Source organism: Marmota marmota, unplaced genomic scaffold (genome assembly GCF_001458135.2).
Source record: "Marmota marmota marmota unplaced genomic scaffold, marMar, whole genome shotgun sequence".
In the NCBI taxonomy this organism is placed as follows: Eukaryota; Metazoa; Chordata; class Mammalia; order Rodentia; family Sciuridae; genus Marmota; species Marmota marmota.
The window spans coordinates 15816741-15842633 of NW_026000057.1; the positions used below are offsets into that span (position 1 = coordinate 15816741).

The window sequence follows — 25893 nt, forward strand, 5'->3', positions numbered from 1 at the left end:
TCCTCTATGTCTTCTTCCTCTGATATCAGACCAGCCCTTATTCTGAGCCTTATAATAAGAATATAGTAAATTCATGCTTTTTAGAATTATTGGAGAGAGGACTTCCCAAGTGAGAAACAGCATGAACAGAGGCACAGAGGAGTAAATTCTGGAATCTTCTAGAGATATGGAAAAGAGCATCATACTGAAGTTTAGGTCCTTGGGAAAATAATGGGCACTGGAATAGAAAGGTAAAGCTGCCACGTGGAAGATTGTACAAGCCGGGATGAGAAAGCCATATGGTTAGAAAATACCAGCGGGATGCATGTTTTGCAATGCCATTGTGATAACTTCTCCAAATGTTATGTCTTCTCTTCATCACAGTCACTCATGGGAGTGGACAGGATGTCCAGTGCTCCCTTGGACATTTTCCCTGTGGGAACATCACAAAGTGCTTGCCTCAGTTTCTCCACTGCAACGGCGTGGACGACTGTGGGAATCAGGCCGACGAGGACGACTGTGGTGAGTGAAGTCCCCAGAGTCCTAGCAAGAAAGGGGGCTCAAAGGACTGACAGTGACATTGCTGAGACTGCTCTCGACAGAAAAAGAAATAGAAAAGGAAATATTCCATTGAAATACAAAACATAGGTTGCTGGAGGGATCTTACATTTATTTCCTTAGTTTTAAATATGCATTCTTTTATGCATCACAGTATAATGGTCAATATTTCAGGAAAGCAGTGTTTGTGCAGAGTGTTGTAACCATGAACACGCCTGGTTCATGTCTTAGAGTCGTCACGGTGTAGAAATTAAGACTGTTCTCTGGAACCAGGCTGCCCAGAACCTGGGTCCCAGAAGAATCAATCACATAAATACAGGAACAATTCTTAACCTCTCTGTGCATCAGTTTTCTTGTTTTATAAAATAGATTGATGATTGTACCACACTCTGATAATTTGGGGAGATTAAGTGTAAAGGATTAGAGAATGCCAGACACATGGTAGATGCTTCGTGTTAGGTACTGTTCCTCTTTCTTACCGTTAGCAGTAGTGTTAGGGAGAAAGTGACACCTCCTAATAAAGAAAAAGAAAATATGTAAATGCAAGTTGCCTATTACCAAGAATGACCTTACTTATGACTTTTTTATAAGGCCAGTAAGTAGGGCTTACAGACAATAGAATACCTAAGAAAATAGCTTTTAGTTAGGATTTCGTTCACATACCCACAATATTAGAAACACAAATTTTAAAAAGAACTTGAATTTCCTGGAGGTGGCACACTAGAGGAAAAAAAAAATAAGCTTTTGGTCAATAATGTAAAATAATAAGATTTCTATTCATGGAGAAATACGGTACTATCTTTGGAGGACAAAAACGTGCATAACAATGTTAATATTTGAAATGCTACACAAATAATATTCCTGAAGAATTCTTGCTATTAACACCCCCATCCCCCCAACACACACACACACACACACACAAGTGTAGCAGGCAAGCTTTTATAGGCATACCTCAGAGGAATTACATTTTGGTTAAAACAAATTAGGATAGAGACCAGGCTTGAAATTCCCCAACCACAGGCCACCTAAGCAAAATTTAACTCCTGTAAATAACACTTGTAACTAAAGCAAATTTAGTTATTTCTTGTAAATGCTTCTGATAAGCACAAAGGAAACATAAATTATCTCCCTAAATTGATATAAAGAATTCACTTTTAACCAATCCCCTGCCATATGGAATTCCCATTGTAGTACTCCATAATTGTAAAGGCTTGACAACTTTATCTTTGTTTGATAAGCCACTCTATATGCCTCTGAGCTTGGGTCTAAGTCCCCCCATAGTAAATTATACTTTCTCTTATCGTATGACAATAAACCTTGACTTGTTTTGCTATTGTTATTTGTAGAGCTGGGGATGCATCCAGAACCTGGAGCATGATAGGCAAGTGCTCAACCATGGAGCTACATTCCTGATCCCAAACTTTTACATTTTTCTAACTCGATTGATTGTATTTTCAGCACTCTCCTTTTGGTACACTGTCTCGAGATGGTGGTGGTAACTCTATAAGTAATTACCGTCTCTAAACTGGTGAGCTAAAGTTACAATTACCTTTGATTTGGAAAGTTATAAAATTACTTTTAAAATAAAACAGCATATTGCTAAAATAACTGAAGAGTACATCTTAAAAAGAAATTAGTTTCAAACAGTATTTTGCACGCTGCCATCCACTTCCCTCTCAACCTGCTGGTGATTGAGACAATGTCCTAGACAGAACCACAGTGAGTTTTGCATCAGTTGAAATGGCCACAGGTAGCTGGAAAAGGAGTTTGGTAGCTGCTCTAAATTCACCACCCAAAGTAGGTTCTCTATGGGGGAAAGAAAAAGTTGGGGAACTCTGGCTTCAATGTGAAGTTTAAAGGAACCAAGTAACAAGAGTAGGAATCCCTACCTTAATAATCATTCAAGTCATACAAGTTTATCCGGAGTCCCCAATCAGGGATTCAGAGGGAGGGGATAGGGCATTTGGGTTCAAAGAATGGACTCAGGGGTTGGAGATTTGGACTTAACATTCTGGCTATGAAGGAAAATAAAAATGCCTCTTTTCTTTTCTGTAAGAAGAGAATATTAAGACTATCTGGGTTGCTAAGAGGACTCAATGAGATATTCTATTTAAGATGTTTACCAGGATACAGGTGTTATGGACTGAATGCTTATATCCCCCCAAAATTAGTATGTTGAAATCCTATACCCTAATGTGTAGTGGCAGCCATCTGGAAATAGAAAGCAATTTTACTCTGCTCGAAACCTCAAAGGTGGCCAGTTGGCATGTTGCTTCTGTCTGTGCCTGAGAAAGCTGGAACTTTTTAGGGAGGGTGGCAGACTTCATCACCATCTTTAGAGTCCAGGTGATAAAAATTATGAGGTGGAGTTATTTTTGTTTGCCTCTCATTGATTCAATTTCCTGTGCCAGCTGTGTAGTTTGTGGTTGTTGTTTTTTTTTATTTTTTTATTTTATAGTATCTGGATGAATTGTGTTCCCAAGGCTGTTCATTTTAAGTCAGGCTTATTTAAATTCTTTTTAATGCTATTTATTTTTTATTAACGAGTATTTTTTTATTTGTTCTAATTAGTAATACATGACAGCAGAATGCATTTTGATTCATTGTACACAAATGGAGCACAACTTTTCATTTTTCTGGTTGTACACAATGTAGAGTCACATCATTTGTGCAATCATACATATACCTAGAGCAATAATATCCTTCTCTTTCCACCATCTTTCCTACCCGAAGACCCCCTCCCATTTGCCCAATCCAAAGTTCCTCCATTCTTCCCATGTGCCCTCCCCCCATTATGGATCAGCTATTTAATGTTATTTAAATTAAGTCAGAAAACTGGTTCTTGCAGAATAGTAAACTTCATGCATATTTGAATAAGTAATATTAGATACACTTACAAACATGTAAAATACAATATTTTAACACTTATAAAAAAACACAGTTAAAATCACTTTCAGAATGATTTAGAACTAAACAGTATATTGTCAAATAAAATGTCTTTTTTTAATGGAAAGAGAAACTTTTCTTAATCAGACCTCTTAAGGTAAAACAACTCCAAAAACTTCTCCCTTACTCTTTTAAACTATGTAAACCTTGTCACCAACAATGATCATTAAATTGGAAAAATAGGTCAAATAGGAATAGTGGAAACAAAATTTGAGGGACACACACACACACACACACACACATACAAAAAAAAACCTACCATCTGATTCCCCATATACTGAACTATGGATGAACTATTTAGTTTGGAAAGAGCTGTTGCTTTTGAACTATCACAGACATTTTAAACAAGTACAATTATTTAAGTTTAAAGTCATGGTTTCCTCAGAAAACCCATAAGTAATTTCTCCATAACTGTAACTTTAATAAAAGTTTTAAAAATAAAATCTCAGTGTAAAAACCATTAAGACATTGAAACACTGAACACTTTTCCTGGACACAATGCAAGCAAAAGCAATAGATTTTAATTTTTTCAATTGATTTCATAGAAATCCTTTCTTTCTAAAATGTTTGGCAATATAGAACTTATATACATGTATAGACATACTTGTGTCAAAATTGACTGTACTCTTTTTATAACTTTGATTCTTACAGATAAATTTCAACATACAAAAGTACAATGAGTTTTACTATTTAATACAAGTCCCATTAATTTCTGCATGTTTTTTGCTACATGTCACTGACCCATCTTAATAATCCCTACCTTTCACAGATGCAATCAGAGTAGAAGCCAAAACAAATTTTTAAGTCATCAGAACTATGTTCAGTATGACTATAACAAACTGAAAAAATTGAGATCTTTCATTTTTCAGCTAGAACTCTCAGATACTTGGGATAATATGTCTGGGCAAATACCAAGGGAAACTGATTACAAATATATGAGGGTTTTCATTTAGGAATTATCCATGTTCATTTCAAACTGAATGATAACTCAGTAGGAAAAATGCAATATTAAATAGCATCAAATTCTGAGATGCAGGCTGGAGATATAGTTCCGTGGTAGAGCAGTTGCCCATTCTCAGATGATATTGAGTTAATTCATTATATCTAGATTTTTATTTAAAAGGAGCCCTTTACATTTCCAGATTAGAAACTGCCAGACTTCCGTCCTCTGTGTTATAAACAGATGACTGAGCCAAGCTCCCCCTCGCAGTTTCAATAACCCAACTTCATCCCGGAGACAGCTTGACTTACTCCATGTGGAGACCCAAGATCTGATTCCTCTTCTCTGTAGACTTGTTCTCTAAACATCCCGCACCTCCTCTGCACTCTAGCAGCCTCATCTGTAGGAAAAGGATGAAGATATTTTTGGTCTTCATTAGCATTTCTATAAGCCATAGGGAAAATGGAAACCATATTCAAATACATTTTGGGGCAGTATCTACCAAAAATCCATGCCCCACCTGGAGTCTCAGAATGTGACCCTATTTGGAAGCAACATCTTTGCAGATTTATTGAAGGCAAGGATTGAGATCATTCCCAGCTTAGTGTGGGCCCTAAAGCCAATGAGAGTATCCTTGCAGGAGACAGAAGGGAAGGCAGCCATGTGAAAGCAGAGGCAAAGTTAGAGTTATGCTGTTACACCTGAGCAATGCCAGGAGCCACCAGAAGCTAAAAGAGGCAAGCAAAGATCCTCCTCTAGAGCTGAGAGAGAGTGTGACCCTGCCCATGCCTCAGTTTCAGACTTCAACCTCCAGAACTGTGAGGGAATAAACTTCTGTTATCTTAAACCACCAAGTTTGGGGTGATTTCCTATAGTAGCCTAAGAAAACTGATATAGGTAGAACAGGAAATAGAGAAAGGTCAACACAAATCCTGGGCCAGATTAGAACAGTCTGGTTTTAGTCAGATACCACTTCTGATGAGCCATTCTTATGCATAACTGCATGTGGCATAAACTCCCTGAAGATGAGTTCTCTCTGCTGTTCACATATGGCTGTCCTAACAGTTCTCTCTGCTGTTCATATATAGCTGTCCTAAGCTTTTCAGCAGGTATTCTGTATTCTTCTATATAATAGCCAAACAAATATAGCCAAAAAGAAGATGTAGGAGGGGTTCAGAGGAACAAGTTTATCATATTCATAGAACCCAGAGATAGGAGGCAGGGTGTACCACACAGGATACATGGGAAAGATACCAGGATGGTCGGAAGACAGGAAGAGTCTCTATTGCGGTTTCCAGGGGAAAGGCAAGGCAGGGTGAACAGGTTACAACTGAATAATTTTGGATGGCTCTAAACTGTAGTCCTTTATTGCCAGGTACCTGGCCCTGGGATGATAAAGGCAGAAGAATATGGCCTCCTGGGTGTGCAGGCCAGATAAGAAGGTCTGGCTCTGCACTAGTTAGTTTGCCTATGAAAGGCATAATCCTAGCCAGGTTCTTTGTTCTCAGTGAGAATTGGCTGGCCCCTGGAGGGAGCCATCTCTCTCTAGCCAAAAGATGAAGATGTCAAAACATGATAATGCACAGAAAAGAATTTTAAATATATAATACACAAAGGCTTTCTCAAGTTCAACTTAATTAGCACTTACCTTATAAATATGCCTCACTCCTCACAAATACATACAAAGTTGAAAGAACAAACATCACTAAGTATAAAGTCAATTTGGCTATCATAGCAAAGACAACCCTTGGCTTACAAAACTTCTTTGGGAGGGATGAACATGATTATGCACAAAGTTTTCTCTCCCAGCTCTGTGTTAGCTTTCTGTCACGCTAACAAATGCCTGAGAAAATCAACTTATGAAGAGAAGAGGGTTATTTGGGTCCACAGCTTGGGAGGTTCCAGTCCTTGATCAGTGGGCCTGTGATCAAGGACTGTGGGAATGCATGGTGGAGCAAAACAAGTCACTGCATGACCAGAAAGCAAAAAAGAAGAAGAAAGAGAGAAAAGGGAACCAGTTTTCACATCCCCTTCAAACCTCCAAAGGCATGTTCCCCAAAACTTAAAACCTTCCACTAGGCCCTATCTCAGAAAAGTTCCTCTCCCTCCCAATAGTACCACCCCGGGGACCCAAGCCTTCAACACATGGACATTTAAAAGACACTGGAGAGCCAAACTATATCCTCATGTTTCTCCTTTGCTAGCAAAAAATAAAGATTCTTTTTCCTTTTTCATACACACACAAAAAAAAGGTCCAAACTATAGCAAGCTCCTTCCAAATTTTATCTTAAATGTTTTGCCTTTCCCCACTCCATTAGATGTCTATTATTAATACTGTATTTATTTGGCGATGCTGCTAAGCACAGATGTTAGAAAAACCATCTTATGCTCTACCTTAGTCCAAACATGACGACTGTGACACCTCCTTTTGTGTGTGTGTGTGTGTGTGTGTGTGTGTTGCTAGAGATTGAACCCAGGGCCTTTTACATGCAAGGCAAGCACTCTACCAACTGAGCTATATCCCCAGCCCTGTGATATCTCCTTTAACCTCTTAGGAATATTCGGTTTCGTTTAATAAGAGTTCTAATAATAAAATTAATGGCATTTTTTTATTGTTTGTTGTGTTCCAGACACAGTATTAATCCTTTAAATACATTCTTACATTTTATCCTCAATGTAAATTGGATGTTAAATTATATCCACTCTACAAATAGAGAAAATGGAAGTACAGAGAGCTTACATAAATGTTCTGAAGTCATGGCTTGGTCAGAATATATACCTAATTGTTCAGCTTATGTGTTAGTGTTCCATCTCTATAAGAAATTCCTGGGATAATCAAGTATAAAAAGAAAAAACTTTTTTTTTTTTTTGGCTCACAGTTAAGTTTCCAGTCTATGATCAGTTGACACTGTTGCTTTTAGGCCTGGCATGAGGAGCATGGCAGGAGCATGAGGAGAAGCAAAACTGTGCACATCATGGTTGGAGAGCAATGAAAAAGAGAAAAGGATGGGGTCCCACAATCTCCTTCAAGGGCATGCCCCCACTGACCTAAAGACTTCCCAGTAGTGCCATGGGCTGGGAATGAAACCTTTAAAACATGGACCTTTGGGGACACTTACCCAAACCACAGCAGCTGTTTTTGTTTTGTTCTTTTGTGGCGAGGAAAGACAAGGGCCATGCTAATAATCATTATTATTTGGAATGGTCTTCAAATAAATCTCCTATTGATAAAATTTTAATTCTATGGGGCCTCCCTTTAAATCATAATTAAGCATCTATTTTCTTTTTAGAAAATAGTATTTGAGAAATTAGATGAACTTCCTAATTTAAAATAACAATTTTATTCTTATAGCACTTATTATATATAAGGTACTATTCTGGCTGCTTCGTATATATTACATCATTCAATCCTCATGACAACCCATAAGAAAAGTATTATTTGGGGGAAAGTTGAAGCTCTGCACCACACATGGCAGATATGACAGTTCACATTCTCATGTGAATAAAAATCTTTACTCATATAATCTTTATTTTTCTTTTTTTAATTTTTTTTTGTAGTTGTAGACATAATGTTTGTTTGTTTGTTTGTTTGTTTGTTTTATGTGGTGCTAAGGCTTGAACCCAGTGCCTCACACATGCTAGGCAAGCACTCTACCACTGAGCTACAGCCCCAGCCCTAATCTTTATTTTTCTATGGCCAAAATTTACTTCTATTACAAGCTTCAAGAGCCTGGGAGTGTAGCTCAGTGGAGAGCCCTTGTCTATTGCAAGTGTTCATCCTTCCAAGTGGTAAAAAACGTAAACCAAGTCAGTTAAAGGTCTTATTTATCTCCCTTCTCCTGGGATTGCTGCTGAGCTCAGCTGTCCATGTAAAGCCAGGACATTGGGTGGGGCCACCAGGGCAGAGAGTCTAGCTGACTGCCATCATGCAGTGTCACAGCATCCCCTGAGATGTGCATAAATCAATCTTGTCTGCTGCCATAAGTCATTGCTCTGTCATCTCCTGCCTACTGTAGACATTATCACATCCCGTGCCATCATTGTCAATCCAGGGCTCATGAGAAGCATTCTGCTACTCCTGAGCCAGATTGAGCCCCTGCAGAACTTTCACAGTCACGTTCACTTCATCTGCCTTAGCCCTTATGGCCATTCATACTCTATTCCTCCTTTGTCAAGCCAGGCTGTGCAGTGATTCCATGGGTCCTGCCACACACGTGCACTACACCTCAGTTCCCAGAACCCAGTGTGGGGAATGTGTAGTTTCCCCCAGATTCAACTCAGGTCGGGGAATAGGGGGAAAAAGACTCTCCACTCTCCCTTTCTGGTCCAAGTATTTTGTCCAGTCTGTGAACAGCAAAGTTCAGCTCTTTCGATTTTACAAATTTATTATAGATCAAACTTTAGCATATGAAAGTCAAATATCAAAGAATTTGATTCCTTTGTTATCTGCAAATTTCTGTGTCATTGATTTCAGGCAAGGAAAATGGAAAATTCTAGCTGCTTAAGATAGGGAAAAGGGCAGAGAGTACAAGGAATACAAGGGAAGAAAAACTTTGTTAATACCTCAGTGTATTTCTCTGGCACCTAGCTTGGCATTTACTAATCTATGAGAACTAGATAAGCAGTACTTATTTATGGGTGTGATGGCAATGATATATATATATAATAGGATTAGAAGACTGTTTGAAGTATGTTCAAGGACACTTTCAATTTTTAATTGGTCCTGCATTTAAAATTCTGGACCACTAAATGTTCTATCATTCCCTAAATAAGCTTCTTATGTAGCAATCAGAATGATAGCAGTTTGACATAGAAGTTAGTTGTTCTCATTTCAAAAAATTCCATTAAAGTTGGTAGTTTGTCATTTAAAGCTAAAAAGTGACATGGGTCATAAATCTCTACATTTTAAAAATTACTGGTTTTCTATTTACTATTCTCAAAATAATGTAAGTAACTGAATCCTTGAATTCTTCCAAAAAGGCAGGCCTGGTTTTAACTTCAAATATGTTTATCTAATAAAGCTTAGAGCTGGACATTTTGGTGGACACCTCTAGTCCCAGCTTTGAGAGGCTGAGGTGGGAGGATTGGTTAAGTCCAGGAATTTGAGGCTAGCCTAAGCAACATAGCAAGAATACAATTTAAAGAGAGAGAGAGAGAGAGAGAGAGAGAGAGAAAGCAACAATGCTTAATCATGTTTATGATGTTGATGTTACCTCCATGTAGATATATTTATCTTACTTCCACATAGATTTTCCTATCAGAATACATCCTACTAAATAGGACATAAAAGACAGTTTTGAGCAGCCTCAATGTGCCTTAAAAGATGCCCAGGATAGTGTCACAGCCCTTAATTTCTTCAAAACATTGCCTCCAATGGCCGTAAGACCCCAGAAAGAGACAAATGTATTTTGTCCAGCAAACCACCATTGTTATTAAAATCCATAGAGAACCCCCATAACTCGCTTGGTGAATTGCTCCCCAACCCCCCACAACCAAGCTTCCTGCACCTTGTTCAAATTCATCTCTATCCTTGCGGATCATTAGTTTATGAGTAAAAGATATTCCACTGTGTCCCAGGAATGGGTGCTAAAAGTTGAGCAAATAAGGAATAAGGAATGATGCACTTTGCATAGATCCAAACTTTATACATTGGCTCACATTCATGAGCCCATAGTATGTATGCTTTGTAGCCTAGCAGATGTTTTCCCTCATTTTAATGAAAGAACAGACCGTTTAGCACACAACATCTCACAACCTCCTTTGTTCTGGCACCCCCTCTAGTGAAGAGGTAAGTCCCTCAATTTTCGATTATTCAAAATCCAGACCTGGGGGTGTAGCTCAGTGCTACACTGCTTGCCTAGTGTACACAACATCCTGGGTTTGATCCCCAGAACCTCTAAAATTAAAAAAAAAAAAAAAACTGAAACATCATGAAATCTAGGCATGAACCCGGAAGTGTGCAGAGGACCACCTGCAGCTGTGCCACCTGGGGGATTTAGAAAAGACTGAGTCCTAAGCCCCACTCCCAGATAAGATGCTGACCTAAGGAAAAGAAGTAAAGCCCAGAAATCTTCCTTTTTCTAAACAAATATCCAAGGTGAATATCATCAAGTTGTGAAATGATTCACTTCCTCAAAATATGTTTAAGGAAAGAGCTCCCATCATTCATTGATTGATTTTTTCAGTACCATTTATTCAGTAAATATTAAGCTGAGGCAGCATGCAAGAACAGACTTTTCTTGATCTATTTTCTGACTTTTATTTACAGAATCATAATATCATTGTAGGTGAAAATTCTTTTTTTAATAGAAAGTGCTCTTTACATTATCCTGGCTTGCCTCAAGAAAAATCAGAGAATCAATTTTTAGCAAGACACTTACTAATGTATGAAAAAATCATTTTACTCATTGCCCCATGCATCCTTAAAATATCAAGGATATAGGATTTAAAATTTAGAAACACATATACCAAAAGCTGTTTTCTTAAAAATGCTAACTTTTCAACTTTGTGATTTTGGCAACGTTTCTCATGTTCTATATTCCTGCCTTCTGGTGGGAGGAAGTAAAGGGTAAGGAGAAGAAAATGCCTTGGGAAGGCAGAAGGAAGGTACAAACTAATTACTAAAGTTTATTTGTTTGATGACATTGCTATTTTTAAAAAAATAAATCTCTCAATGACTTCTTTAAAAAGAAATTTCTCCACAAAATACGTGCTCTGACCTGGGAAAGTATAAGCAGGTTTGTCCTGTTTCTTTCTGCTGATCAAAAATTCCCCAATTCCATCCTGACATTTTCTCTCTCCCTCTCTCTGTCTCCCTAGGATTTTTTCCCCATTCCCGTGTGTGTGTGTGTGTGTGTGTGTGCACGCATGTAGGTACAATGAAATAGAAAAGGAAAGAAAGGGAATAGGAACAAGAAAGACAAAGAAGAAAACAGAAACACTACATCATTTTAATTTGTTGGGCTAAAACGTTGCAGTTAAGGCCGCATACACTGTAGTCCTTTAAATAAGAAAAGAAAAATGGTGAGGAACAAAGGACCAGGATAGGGCACCAAGCCTATGGTTTAAAGTTACTGCACTGTAAGTGGTAAAAATGCAACAACTTGAAAAAGCTCATTTATAAAAACTAAGCTAAATATAGAACCTGCTGAAAAAGCAGAGTGGAAAAACTCAGCATCTTCTGGCAGCCATCAGTTTTATATCAGCAGTGACACACTGCCCACAATACAGCCCCACAATCTAGAATGCTGTCACCCCCACCTGTTTCCCTCACTGTTTCTGAAGCATAGATGGGAGTGTCAGGAATATGAACATAAACATGAACACAAACGGGGTGACCTGCTCTTTTCAGAGTTACATGAGCCCCTGGTAGCCTGTGAGGTCAAATCCTTCAGACCCATGCATGCCCCACGTCTCAACTGATCCTCTGCAGGTACACAGGAACTTGGCTGTAGGAATCATCAATGCCTCGACACAGCCAGGGCTAAATGATTCATCTACTTACATATTTCATTTATAACATTTATAAATGTATAACAATTCATAATACTATGAAAATGTATTTCTTTGATACATTTTTTTCCAGTAATACCTCAATGGTTTGCAATACTCTCACTGACCCTAGAAATAAAAATGATGATAAACTTTAATTCCAGTTAATAATTCCTTCTGGTTGTTAATTAAATGAATTTTTGTATCATTCACACAATTCTGATATAAGGGGCAGAAAGAGGGTATCCTGGCCAATACCCCTATAACTAAAGATAGGCTTCTGGGCAAGGTGACACACAGCTGTAACCCTAGCAACCTGGGAGGCTGAGGCAGAAGGATCACAACAAGTTCCAGGCTTGCCTCTGCAACTTAATGAAAGCCTCAGGAACTTAGCAAGATCCTTTCTCAAAATAAAAAGAACTTCAGTTCAGTGGTAAAGTACCCCTGGGATCAATCTCCAAACCCCCACTGAAAAAAAGGCTAACAAGAGAAGAGTATAACGAGTTATTTGATCAAAGTTTTATGTGACATAGGAACCTTCAGAAATAAAAACCCAAAACCTGGGGAGACCTATCTGGTTTTATGCTTTGAGTCAATGAAGAACAGTCATATAGAATTGTGATTAGACAAAGTCTATGTCCTAATGCTACTAGACTGACAGAGATAATTCAACAAGACTGTCTGCTCAGATTCTTCTTGACCTGTCTGTGTAGCATTCCTTCCTCCCAGGAATGTGGCAGGACCCTTTTGGAATGAGAATTTTATAATCTATTATCAGATAAAGCAAATCAAAGAATTCCTTTATGACCAGCTCCTATGCAGAACAGCAGGGAAAGGTAGAGTGATAGTTCTAGGTCTTATGCCACTCTTTGAAGAAAGGTTTCTAGTTTCAAAGATCTTTCTTGGAGAAGAGAAACTCTGGTTTCTACGACTTTAGGAGAGGAAGAAGAATGGGAGACCTGAGGGCAGAAGACATTCAGAATGAAACTTTGCCTCTAAAGCAGCATCTGAGGTCATCCGATCTATTTAGTCAAAAGCACTCAGCACACCAAAGTGCTGTTTGGGGTTCATCTTCTGAGCCCCAACAAGTTTCAATAACAGAAATGAAACAAAGAGCTGGGCTTGGTGGTACACACCTATAATCCCAGCAGCTTGGGAGGCTAAGGTAGAAGGATCATGAAAAGCCAGCCTCAGCAATGGGGAGGCACTAAGCATCTCAGTGAGACCCAGTATCTAAATAAAATATAAAATAGGGTTGGGATGTAGCTGAGTGGTAGAGTACTGAGTTCAATACCTGTACCTCCCCCCCCCAAAAAAAAAAAAAACAGAAAAAGAAACAAATAACAGAAAAACGTACAACAAATAGTAATAGCTAAATATTTAGAGCTGATATAACTTGAAAGTTAAACTTCTATAAGTGAGCTATAAACTGATTAAATAATTTATTGGGCCTGGAAAAGAAAAAAATTAGTTTATTATTTTAATGCTTTAGTTCTTTTTCAATAATTCTGCTCCTAATACAAATCACTAAACCTCTCAGAATTGTTTTTCTCATCTGTAAATGCAGATTATAAATATGGCCAGAGTTATTATAAGGATAAAATTAAGTACCTAGTACAAAATAGTAGATATACACTAAATACCAGTTCTCTCAGTGCTAAATGTTATATTTAACATCTCTGTTAAAATGAAAAAAATAAAATCTTTCACAGAATTCTGCTTTCTTATAATAAAGATATGAAACAAGTAGCAATCATTTGCCAAGAGGTCAACAAACTACCATGCCAGGAAAGGGGGAAAATCCAACACCACAAGCTTCAAAACCTGACACCCAAGAAACAATCGATGATTTGGAGCCCAGCAGAACAGGGTGTTTTATAAGGCTCCCAGCACTATCTCCAGAACCCCTAGGGGAAATGCTAAAAAGCATCATCACCGTTGCTGTCTTGGGACCATGAAACTGAACCACACCAAAACTCATGGGTTGAGAAAAAAATGCACTACTTTTGGAGATCCCACCTCAGCTCCCAAAATTACTAAATGTCCATATTTAAACCAAATTTTAATGCAGTAATTAAATTAGTCCCTATTTCTGTCAGGGTTTAATGCAAGCAATAGAATCCACTCTGGGCATATTAAACAGGAATTACATATTTATTACAAAATTCTGAAAAGGGCTGGGGAGCAGAAGTCAACAAGGCCCTCCCATCAGTGACTAAACCACAGATACGGTAGAGAGTGGAGATGCTGTTGCCACCACCCCTGCCTGTCCCAACACAAATGCCTCTGGACTCCTCTGCAGGGGTAGTACCTACAGTGTCCTGCTGCTGCCACAGTTGCTTCTGGAAGCATCTCAGTTTGAGACACAGCAGCAGGAAAATGACCTTGTACTCCCCAAGGTCTTCTACCAAACAAAATATGTGTCAATGTTTCTCAAATCCTGGCTATGTAGAAAATGTGAAATGCTATTTTTACCTATTTTATCCTATTGTCCCAGATGTGGAACACCTATAAAAAAAAGTATATGATGTACAACGATTACATATATAATTACAGTACAATAATTATAACAATGATATATAAGCCCTAGATTATGACCCCCCAGCCTATTTTTATGCACCTGTGTCAGTTTCATTAAAATATTTGCAGAATTGAAAACTTGGGACTTAATGTTTAAGCCTTTCAGTCTCTGCTCCACAGACACACACTGATGGTGGGGAGTCAAATAGAGGCCAGGTGAGTTGATCTGTAGTATATTCCTCCAGACGCCTGTGGTAGGTGTACAATTCAATGGCCATGTCCTGTATAGTCTACCCACTCAGTTCCTCAGTATGCACATGCATTTGCCTCTAACTCCATTTGTTCCAAGCCAACTGTTTTAGTCAGCATCCCATAATCAACTTATGAAAAGAAAAGCGTTGTTATTTAGGCTCACAGTTTGGGAGCTTTCGGTACATGATTAGTTGGCCCTGTTGCTTTTGGGCCTGTGGCAAAGCAGAACACCATAGTAGGGAGTCCATGGCAGTGTGAAATCACTCACTTCATGGATGGGAAGTGAGAGAGAGGGGAAGGGGCCAGGGTCCCACCATCTCTTCCAATGGCACACCTCCAGCTCCCCAACTTCCTCCCACTAGGCCCCACCTCTCCAACGTCCCACCACCTCCCAATATTGCCAAGCTAGAGATCAAGCCTTTGTGGGATATTTAAGGCCAAACTACAGCACCAACATTGGGTTCATATTTTAGTCTCCAATCCAGCAAATTAGTCTTGAGCCATCACACTGAATCCAGAAACTCTGAGATGTGAATTAGTTGTGCCTGATCTAGGGTTATAGTCCTGCCACCTGGTCTAGCACGCTGATAAACCAGTCCCTCACAAACCCCTTGGGTTTCTGCATATAGAAAAATTGAGTGCAACTTGTTGTTATCTTCTGGGGTGTGCTTGGATCTGAGTCTGCTTATAATTGATTAAGAAGCAAAGAAACATGTAATAATGAAAGGACCTGAGGAAAGTTGGTGAGTTATTACTTCAAATAAAGGAATTAGGTTGTTTTCAAACAAACCCCATCTAAACTCATCAGACAGCAAAAGAGAGCTGCTTCTGCTGACAAGGGAGGTTATGAGGAACCAGGATTTAGAGTTCTCAAATCCAACTGAATACACAATCCACCAATAATAAAATCCACAGGGTTTCTTCTAAATCAATCCTCTAATGCTCACTTTTAAAATATGGCAAAACATGAATTCAACTTATAGTGTAACTTAGTGACTCCTTGGATCAGATTCTATGTGATTTGTGGCTGCTTGAGTCCTGACCTAAGGCCATGGGAGATAAAAGATAATCTTAGAGTCATCATGGAAGTTCCCTGGTTCTCTGAACTTTTTGAAGCTGATAATGTAAAAACCTGAGCTTATCATTTTCTTTCTTTAATCTCTCCAGAGCTGTCTCCTTAGCCATCCCATCTTACAACCCTTCCAATTTCTTATTTTTATTCTAATGATTTATCACAGCAACCACTTTGCCAAAATCTAAACCTCACATCTTTCCAGGAAGCTATAAGTGATCATTTAAATCATTTAAATAGCTGTTTTTGTCACTGTGTCCCATTTCCTTTTTTTTTTCAAAGTCAGAAATAGAAATTATATTAAAAATCTAAGAACTTTAAAATCCTGGAGGTGCATGAATGGGCAGGAGAGAGCAACACACCTTTATTGCCACCACAGATTAGAGAAGCTTAACTGAGACTGTCACTGCACAAAGGGCACACAGAATGGACAGCACTGCGGGGATCTGGGGAAGAAGCTCTGCCCCAGAAAGGGGATGGGGCACGCGGGCTGGGGCCACTTGACCTATGAACAAAAACAGCTTGTCTGAGAACACTTGACCTTTAGCCTGGTGCAAGGAAGCAAAGAGGATATTGTACAGGGTCCCTTTCCCCAGAAAGTCCCATTTTCTAATGGTAACAGGATTGCCGTTATCTAAGGCCTACCAATCCGTTAGATAACCCACACAATGTTTCTTGAAAGTCTGTTATCTGAAACCCCTTCCAGAAGGAACAAAAAAGAAAACACCCTAGATTGGAGGAGAGGTTAAGAAAAAAAAGGATTTCAACCAGGGATTGACATATTGATAGCATCATTCTAAAGTCTGCAGAAGCAGGAGTCTGAGATGAGGATCACCCCACTGTGATTGCAAGTTCAACATCAAGTTGAAATTTACCAGAATGTGCTTATAAATTGCGTGATTTCCCTCTTTTTGCACATTGCATCCACCATTTTTTTGTTAAATCTGTGCACTATGGAGCTGAAGCCCTGAGCCTACACAGGAGGCAGTAACTACCCCCACTACCAATAGGTACTGGGGAAAGTTAGCTTTTACAAACTTCAAGTCTCATGTGACTGCCTCCAACTAGTAGAGGTTTATCAATTATAAGAACCCTCGTTGCTTGGGATCTGGAAAATATAGATTTAAGTTACTAATTTCCAAAGAAGAAAACATTGTTAACTGAAGGTAGAATGGAAGAAGAACTAACCCAGAAAATCCACCATAGTCTCAAGAAGTTAGTCTCTATTTAGCTATCTATGCTCAGTCTTTCAAATGTCCTCTTCCCTCCTTCTGATTCTCAGCCTATGATATCATCCACTTATGTTATGAGTCAGATAAGGCACCTGGAACTGGTTCCTGGATGCTCGATGGCTGGTATTTGCTCTTTTCTTGGTTGTTGTCCTTTGTTCACCTCATAACTGGTGGCCTGCAGGAGACCCACGCTGAAGTCTATGGTTGGTAAACTTGAGGTCCATTCATCATTTCCCTCTGAATTGAGATATCATACTACTTTGCTGCTTTTGTTCAACCTGAGATCTTCTGTAGTAAAGAAGTTTTGAAACCCATGAGGAATGCAAAAGAAAGGGGAATGTTATAATTGCACTGTTTAAATAATCTATCTTCTAATTTTTCACTTTTAGTAGGACTGCTAACAAGACATTTGATTTTACAAGTGTAGATAGCATTTATGTTAAGATTCCATCACTTTCCCAAAGGAAATTTTCATGGAGGTCTGAATGAGCAGTGGAAAAATAGGAAAATAGTCTGCAAAAAAAGAGGGAAATCATGCACTTTATAAGCAAACTCTGGTAAATTTAACCTTTCTCATTTGTGCGGTTTGATAGATTGTGGGGACTATTCACAAATCCAGACAATTTATGGAGTAACAAGTTTATATGGAAAAAGATAATGAGTTCCATTCTGGAAGTGTTAGGTTTGAGGTACCTGAGGTAAACTGTGTCTGTGTTAGAAAGTAGAAAAAAGTGTGGACTAGAGACATAACCTGAAAATCTGCTGATCAGAGTAGAAACCATAGGAACCAGGAAGTCAATTTTATCAAATCCATGCAACTAAAGAGGTTGTAATATCTGAATTCAAGTCTCAGGTATAAATTATACAAAAATGATTCAAAGCAGACTCCTATATGCTAGTTACCAACTTGTCTGAGTCCAAGAAGGTAAAACATCTACACAGGTTACATGAAGCAAATTTTCTACATAGAAATAGGTAGCAAGGGACAAAAGACGCCTGAGGTTCATAGTGAGCTGGGAAAGAAAGCTGCCCGCAGTATGAATTGCTGACTACACCTGCCCTACATGTACCAGGGCTGAGGGACCCTAGGAGGCAACTCTAGTTATGTATCTCAGGGGCAACCTGACTCCTTGGGAAAAGCTTTGAAGACAGCCCATTTCTAGGGAAGGGAGGAACAAAGCCTTGACTGTCCAGGAAGTTACTGCCTAACTCAAGGTGTCAACACTCCCTACAAGGATAGGAAAAAGGACTGGGCTGTTTCAGGCAATTCCTCCCTATCTCAGGATAATGCATTTCCAGAATGTTCTATAATTTTCCTTGAAAACTGCACCAAAAAAAAAAAAAGAAGGAGAAAACTGGATGGGTACAAGGCCAATAACTCTACTGTACTGTACATAAGAGAAATAATTTCTAAAAGCAATGCCAGATTTAATAATTACAGAAATAGGACAAATTTGTAGAATCAATATCTATCTATTTATCTATCTACCTCTATCTATTGATCTCTAACTATCTATCTGTCTGTCTGTCTTTACATGTTTGGGCATTCTTAAAGAGTCATAGCAGCCACGCACTGTGTTACACACCTGTAATCACAGCAGTTTAGCAGCTTGGAAGGCCAAGGCAGGAGGATTGCAAGTTCAAAGCCAGCTTTAGCAACTTAGTGAGACCCTAAGCAACTTAATGAGATCCTGTTTCAAAATCTGTTTAAAAAAGGAAGGGGGATGGTGCTGAGGATGTGGTTTTATATTTAAGTTTCAATCCCCAATACTAAAAAAAAAAAAAAAGTCATGGCATTTGGAAAATAATTTTAAAGCTCTGCAGAGGATCACATTCAAATCCCCACCAGGAAGATAAAGATTTGTTCCATACAGAAAGAGCTTCATAGAAGCTGCTCCTACATCTCCATTTCATCACATGATTAGTTTCATTGTCCCTTATGTTTAAAAACAATTAAAAGATCATAAAATTCTTTAAAAAATTATCTTATTTCCCTCGTCTTGTAGCTTCCTGTTAGTTAGCTTTCGGTTATTATAACAAATACCTGAGATAAATCAACTTAAAAAGAGGAAACATAACATTTTAGCTCATAGCTTCAGAAGTTTCAGTCCATGACTAGTTGGCCCCATTGCTTTGGGCAATTGCTTTCTTTGATTTTTAAATATGATCATCATGGCCACCCACCCATGTTTATTTATCTCCAATGTCGGTTTTAATGATTAAAGAAGATTTAGAGAAACAATTAAAATGCTAAGAGCAGTGTGCCGTATTCTGGTATGCCTAAAATTCTGCTTGTTCAAGAATGGCCCAAGTATTACTTGTGGCAGAATCAATACAGAGCTTGTTAGAAACAGACACCAGGAGCCCATCCCAGCACCCCATAGGGGATCCAGAAATCCACATTGGTAGGTTTCTAGATGATGCTTATCTCGTTAAGTTTGAGACTCGCCAGCTTATTTTAAAGGACCTATTTTCCCCCAGCACACCAGAATATATCTGTTTTGTTCTATTCTTAATTTTCTGCTCTTTCCTCCCTACCTGCCCCCAGGAGACAACAATGGATGGTCTCTGCAATTCGACAAATATTTTGGCAACCACAATGAAATGACCTCCTCATATTCCTTTGAGACAAAAACATCGGAATGCTGTAAGTAATCATAGTAATTGAGCCTCCTTTTCCGTAAATTCTTTATAAGACACGAAACTTTTAAAAGTTGGATTCTATGTATAATTTTATGAAAAGGTTATTTGTAATTTTCCAGTTTCAAACTTTATTAGGGATGCATCCTAAATTTGGAAATTCTGTTTTAAAATAAACTCATGGAATCTTAAGGATGAAAGTCATCAATCATGTCAGGTATTGTGAGTAAAATTAATGTCAGTCAGGGTTGCTATCTTATGTAAGCTCCCTTTCACCATCACTATAAACCCTGATGCAAAGGAAACAGAAAACAGAAAAGCAAAGAAGCTGTTTGATTTTAATGGCTGCAAGTGAAAAATCTTCTGGCGTCTAAGCTGTATTTCAGAGCTATGAAAACCTATTAATTATAACCTGTGTTTAGTCAATATTTCAAAAACTCACAAAAACACCAGAGAGGATGTAGAAGGCTATAAACTTGAGGATTGATTCTATAACGCTTCATATCATGAAAATAATTCCTTTTAAATAATTTTTTCTATTTTAATAAATTATGCAAATGAAGGTCTGTGCCTTAGGTCTGCAATTTTGACCTCAGCTTTTCAAAATCTTGATTAAGAAGGAGGGTTGAACCAGGTGGCACATTTTCTTAATCCCAGCTACTCGGGAGGCTGAAGCAGGAGGATCTAAAGTTCAAAACCAGCCTCAGCAACTTGGCCAGACTCAAAATGAAATAAAAATAAAAAGGGCTAGGGTGTTGCTTGATAGTAGAGCATCCCCCTGGTTCAATCTCCAGCATTGGGAGCAGACAGCAAGCATTAGGAGGGGAATCCCTTATGGTCTACCACAAATTATAAAGCCTAGATTTTCAAATTTTCAATATTTTTTTGTCTTCACTACCCAAATGAGATAAACTACTAACAGTCCCCAATTAAAGGAGATAACCTTCCCCTGGGAATCTCCTGTGTTACTCATCAATCTACCTTAGCATCCCTGAACCTGCCTCCAAGAGGATGAATAATTTCATCATTAAAAAGCTAAAAGCACAGGGCAGGGTAGTGCACACCTGTAATCCCAGCAGCTTGGGAGGCTGAGACAGGAGGATCTCGAGTTTAAAACCAGCCTCAGCAAAATCGAGGGGCTAAGCAACTCAGTGAGACTCTGTCTCTAAATAAAATACAAAATAGGGCTAAGGATGTATGTAAGCAAAAATAACCAACACGGTTTCAGCACCATTATAAAGGCACAAATAACTGGGACAGAAGCAGACTTCAACTGGATCAAGAAGCTTTCCTTTATTGGCAGCGGAGTCAATCAATCAGATTTTCTCATTTTCTGGGTAGAAAAATAGCCCACGGGTTACAGAAGGAGTCTGAGTTTTATAGTCTACAATGAGGTTGAATTAGTCATTGGAAACTGTGAATGTGCACGTGCAGATGGGACAGTCAGGGAACTAGTTGCGCAGGTTAAAACTTTAACTCAGAAGGCAGTTGTCAAAAGTTTGAAACTCACTGTTAGTGGAAGAAGACAGGAGCTCAGATCCCACCCACTGCTTTTCTTCTTCCTCTGGGATTCATTATTTCCCAGAGTTTACTGTGCCTTCCTTCAGGACTTATTGGCAATAGGGGAAGGTCAAAGTTTAGGGCCAGCCTTTCAGTATCCTCCTCCTCCCTGCAGAACCCACTATAGTTTGGAAGGGGTGAATGTTTGCTTTTTCCCATTGTTATTGGGAAAGGATTTACTGGAAGAGGTGTAATGTTTGGCTAATTTCCCTCCATCCTCCTAAGACACACTGTCTTTCTGTTTTTTTCCTGGGGGCTATCTTGTAGGAATATTATTTTCCATAACCCTTCAATGTGGCTCAGTTGTCCAGTGCACCTGGGTTCAATCCCCAGTACCCACCACCTCCCCTACAAAAAAGCTATAAGCTTTTTTGTGTGTGTGTTTTGTTCTGGAGATTGAACCCAGGGATGATTTTACCACTAAGCAACACCACAAGCCCTTTGAGAGAAGATCTTGCTAAATTATTTAGAACCTCACAAAATTGCTGCAGTAGGCTTCAAACTTGCCATCTTGCAGCTTCAGCCTCCCAATTGCTGGGAATGTGCCACTAACCCAGCTAAAGAGATTTTAGCAAAGAAAAGAGTTAACAGGTATAATTTAACAACTAATATTATGCCAAAAAGTAATAATGACAAATTAAGCTGTGTTATCTTAAAATGCATTTTTCCCTTTATTATTTTGTTTTCATTTCTTAAATTTTAATTGAATCTTTTAATATCTCATGTTATTCCCAAGAAAATTTTCAGCAACTTACAATTAAAGTATGGCTAAATCCTCACTGAGAAAGCTCAGCAACCACACACAAAGCTTAGTTCTGAATATTGTAGTCATTAAGTCAAAGAGGAAAAATAACAGGTTATATAATTCACATAGTCTCATTTGTAAAGGAAAAACAAAGGGGAAAAAACAGACCAAGTCAGCAAGAGAAATAAGTTTTTACCTGATCTTGCACTCTGGAAGAAAATTGGTCACAAGTACAATTACAGAAGAATCCTAAACTCCTGTACACAATAAATATAATATAAACACATAATTTTTCATTAGAGCCCTCTTAAGACAATTTGGGGAATTGCAATTAATAATTAAATATCTTTTTCAGATTCAAACATGGTAAATAAAATGAAATGAAAAGTGACGAATAATATCTGGGGGTAAAACTTACATTAAGGTTCCTAATTATGCCACTTTCTTTAAATCAGATTATTATAGGGACTTACTGGAAATTAAACTGAAGATGGCTTATAATCATTTTGGCTAGATGAAAGAATGTGAGGAATCCACATTTTAAAAATCACTCCTCAAGATCAATATCATGGAAAATAATAATATCTATGATTAACCAATACACTGTCTAAAGTTTAAATTTGAAAGATTTGGAAAACATTTTTTACCAACCATAATTTTTACCACTCAGAGGCTATTATCATCATTTGCTGGTACATTACTTGTCTTTTTTTTTTTTAACTTTGTTGAAATAAAATTTCAAATAATTTCCTGTACCAATCAGTTTTATCATATTTTCAATTAGCATTTTAGTATAATTAGCTATTCATGTTATTATAAGCTCTTGGGAAATAATATATGTAATGTTATTTTTAAGTGACATAATTTACTTATTCTTTTGTCATTGAATATTTATATGTTTTTTTTTCATTTTTCCCTATTACAGATAACCCTGTACTTAAGATACGTATTATCTTAATTCAGTCTATATATATATGGAAAAAACACTACAATGAATGCTGGTTTCATTGCCTTCTTTTTTGATCTTCTATTCACTCCTTCTCAGGACTTGCATCTTCCTCCCCAGCCTTCACCATCCACCCTCACAACATAAACATGCACTCACATGGTAGATAGGATTTAACTTAGACAGCCATCCCTGGCCAAAATGGGTACTCCAACTGTAAAGCTGTTTAATAAGAATTTTCAGCAGATACATAATCAGTGAAACTAGGTTTTGATCCTAAACGCCTGTAACCCTGGAAAGAGTCTCTGCAGTTACTCGGGAGGAGATGAAAAACACCTGTCATCACACATACCTGAGCAAACAGGCACTTTCCAAGTTCAAAGCCTGTAGCCAGCTGTGCTTGCTAATCCTTCACAGGAGCCTCTGCTTCATATTTGAGACACTTGCCTACTCTCTGGAAGCTTTACTGCAAAGATCAGAAACTGGAAATTTGCAAGGAGAAAATTTCTCATAGAAAGTTTTGTTTTTCCTAGGATGTTTTAAATTAACTATTATTTTTAAATGGGTAATTATATATAAAACATTGTATTTCTGGCTTCTTTGCAAATGTTGGTAGATTTGGCTGCACTCATTCCTATTGTAAGTTGGCAACAGGAGAAATCAACCCATTTGGACATCCAGACACTACTTTGCCTGATCATGATAGATATTTGAGTCCATAGCAACTGCTAAAAAGCTTAAGGCTCTAGAAGTAAATGTATTTGGGAAGTATTCCTCATTGCTCTCAGTCATTGTCCATTCCCCATCACGGCAGGAATCAGACTAATTTATTACACTAAACAATAATCCTTTCATACTATATAAAAACATCTTTATGAGGCTCTAATAGACTTCAGATACATTGAATCACATTCTTAAGCCTCAAGCCCCACAGATGGCCAAAAGGGTGTATCTCATTCTTTCTTATTCCAACACCAAAAAGAGTAAAAATAGGATGACTGTGCAGAAAAAAAAATGTCCACTCACATAAATGAAGATTCAGAGATCCATCATCTCTACACAGGCCAAAGAAGCATTCTCTTTTAAAAATCTATTGAAAAGGGAGGGGCTGGGGTTGTGGCTCAGCCATAGAGTGCTCGCCAGCAAGGCGCTGGGTTCAGTCCTCAGCACCATATAAAATAAATAAATAAAAATAAAGGTATTGTGTCTACAACTAAAAAATATATTTTAAAAATTTCATTGTTTAAAACAAAAATCTATTGAAGAACTCCTGAATTTTCCAGGGAAAAAAATCTAACCACACTAATCATTTAGTGTTTAATTCTCCTCTTCCTTGTTGGTTAAAAGTGACTTAGTCCTATAAAAGTTTTGATGATGCTATAAATAAGTACTTCCTTCTTAAATAGAACCTTCCACGATCATCAAACCCCAACACAATATATCACATTTTCCTTGGATGACATAGGAACATGATTTCTTTCATTTTGCAATAAATGGAAAAGAACATTATTCTATTTTTTAAAAAATGGATGGGTTGGTAAGTGTGTATGTTTCCAAATGCTAATGTTCTAGCATCCTTTTAAAGATAAATTAAAAGTCAACTTTGGAACCCTAATTTAAAGCATTGCTCAGGTAAGGCATGACATACTCTTGTACTAAGTATTCTTTTCATTGCCCTCCTCTTCCTGGTCCCCCACTTTCATCACCCCTTACCACTTCCTCTTTGTTCAGTGCTTGGTTCTGTGCCTGGGCATTGTTTTTGCGGAGGTCTACAGCTTGACTGTGATGAAGCCAATTTACGAGCTGTTCCATCAGTTTCTTCAAATGTGACTATAATGTAAGTAGAAAGGAATGGCTCATCCTTACAGCCAGAACAGTACCTATAAAACTGTATCATAATTAAGACGTATCATTATTAAAATTATTCAAAGATGATGTCATTGTCTCTTAGATCAGTTATGATTGCTCATATTTATTTTGCTTTTATTAAATGCTAGATCCCACCTTAAATTATCCCATCTTGGGCTGGGGTTGTGGTTCAGTGATAGAGCACTTGCCTAGCACATGTGAGGCACTGGGTTCAATTCTTGGCACCACATAAATAAATTAGCAAAGGTATTGTGTCCATCTACAACTAAAAACATTTTTTAAATTATCCCAACTTATTTAATTCCATGAAATATTTAAACTCACCATATTTTATCTAAATGAAAGATGTCATCAACTGCATGTGCTACTAAAGGGGAAAAAAGGCACTTATTTATTATACCATTATACAGGGCTTTCCTTTACTTTGTTTGTTTGTTTGTTTGTTTGTTTGTTTGTTTGTTTTGAGATAGGATCTCAATAAGTTGCTTAGATCCTTACTAATTGCTGAGGCTGGCCTGGAATTTGCAATCCTCCTGCCTCAGCCTCCCAAGCTGCTGGAATTACAGGCATGTGCCACCACATCTGGCTTTTACATAGAATTTTTACTTGAAACTTATTCAAATAGCTCTTTTAGAATTTCTTAAACATAAGTTTTAATATACTCTCAGATACAAATAAAAACAAGCAAAATAAGTTTGATACATATTCCCAGAATTTTATATCTAAATTAACACTTCCAAATCACATTTTGAATCAGAGATATTGACGTTGATTTTTCCTAACTATTCAAACTTACGTGTGTATAAAAGATCACTCTCATAATAAATGGTTTGTTGATTTCTAGTACTTGTGGCTCTAAGTTTCTAGTGGTACTAATTTGAATTCAACCAGACCTCAGCAACAGAAACACATGCATTTGGCTGAGATTTTTAAAAAGAAATCAATGGAAGATGGATATTTTAAATCAATATTTTTACTGAATTTTTTCATACAGATGTTTTTTTTTATTGTTGGTTGTTCAAAACATTACATAGTTCTTGATATATCATCTTTCACACTTTGCTTCAAGTGGGTTATGAACTCCCATTTTTAGCCCATATACAGATTGCAGAATCACATCAATTACACATCCATTGATTTACA

The 25893-nt window shown here is 37.8% G+C and overlaps 1 protein-coding gene across 1 annotated transcript in view; it reads left to right on the top strand.

Moving 5' to 3' along the window:
- Positions 1-25893, top strand: part of Rxfp1 (relaxin family peptide receptor 1) — a 130680-nt gene that overhangs the window by 46226 nt on the left and 58561 nt on the right. Inside the window, exons 2-4 of the mRNA XM_048813570.1 lie at positions 364-501; positions 19539-19637; positions 24613-24718. Coding sequence (XP_048669527.1) covers positions 364-501; positions 19539-19637; positions 24613-24718 — 343 coding nt within the window. The remainder of the gene's footprint in view (positions 1-363; positions 502-19538; positions 19638-24612; positions 24719-25893) is intronic.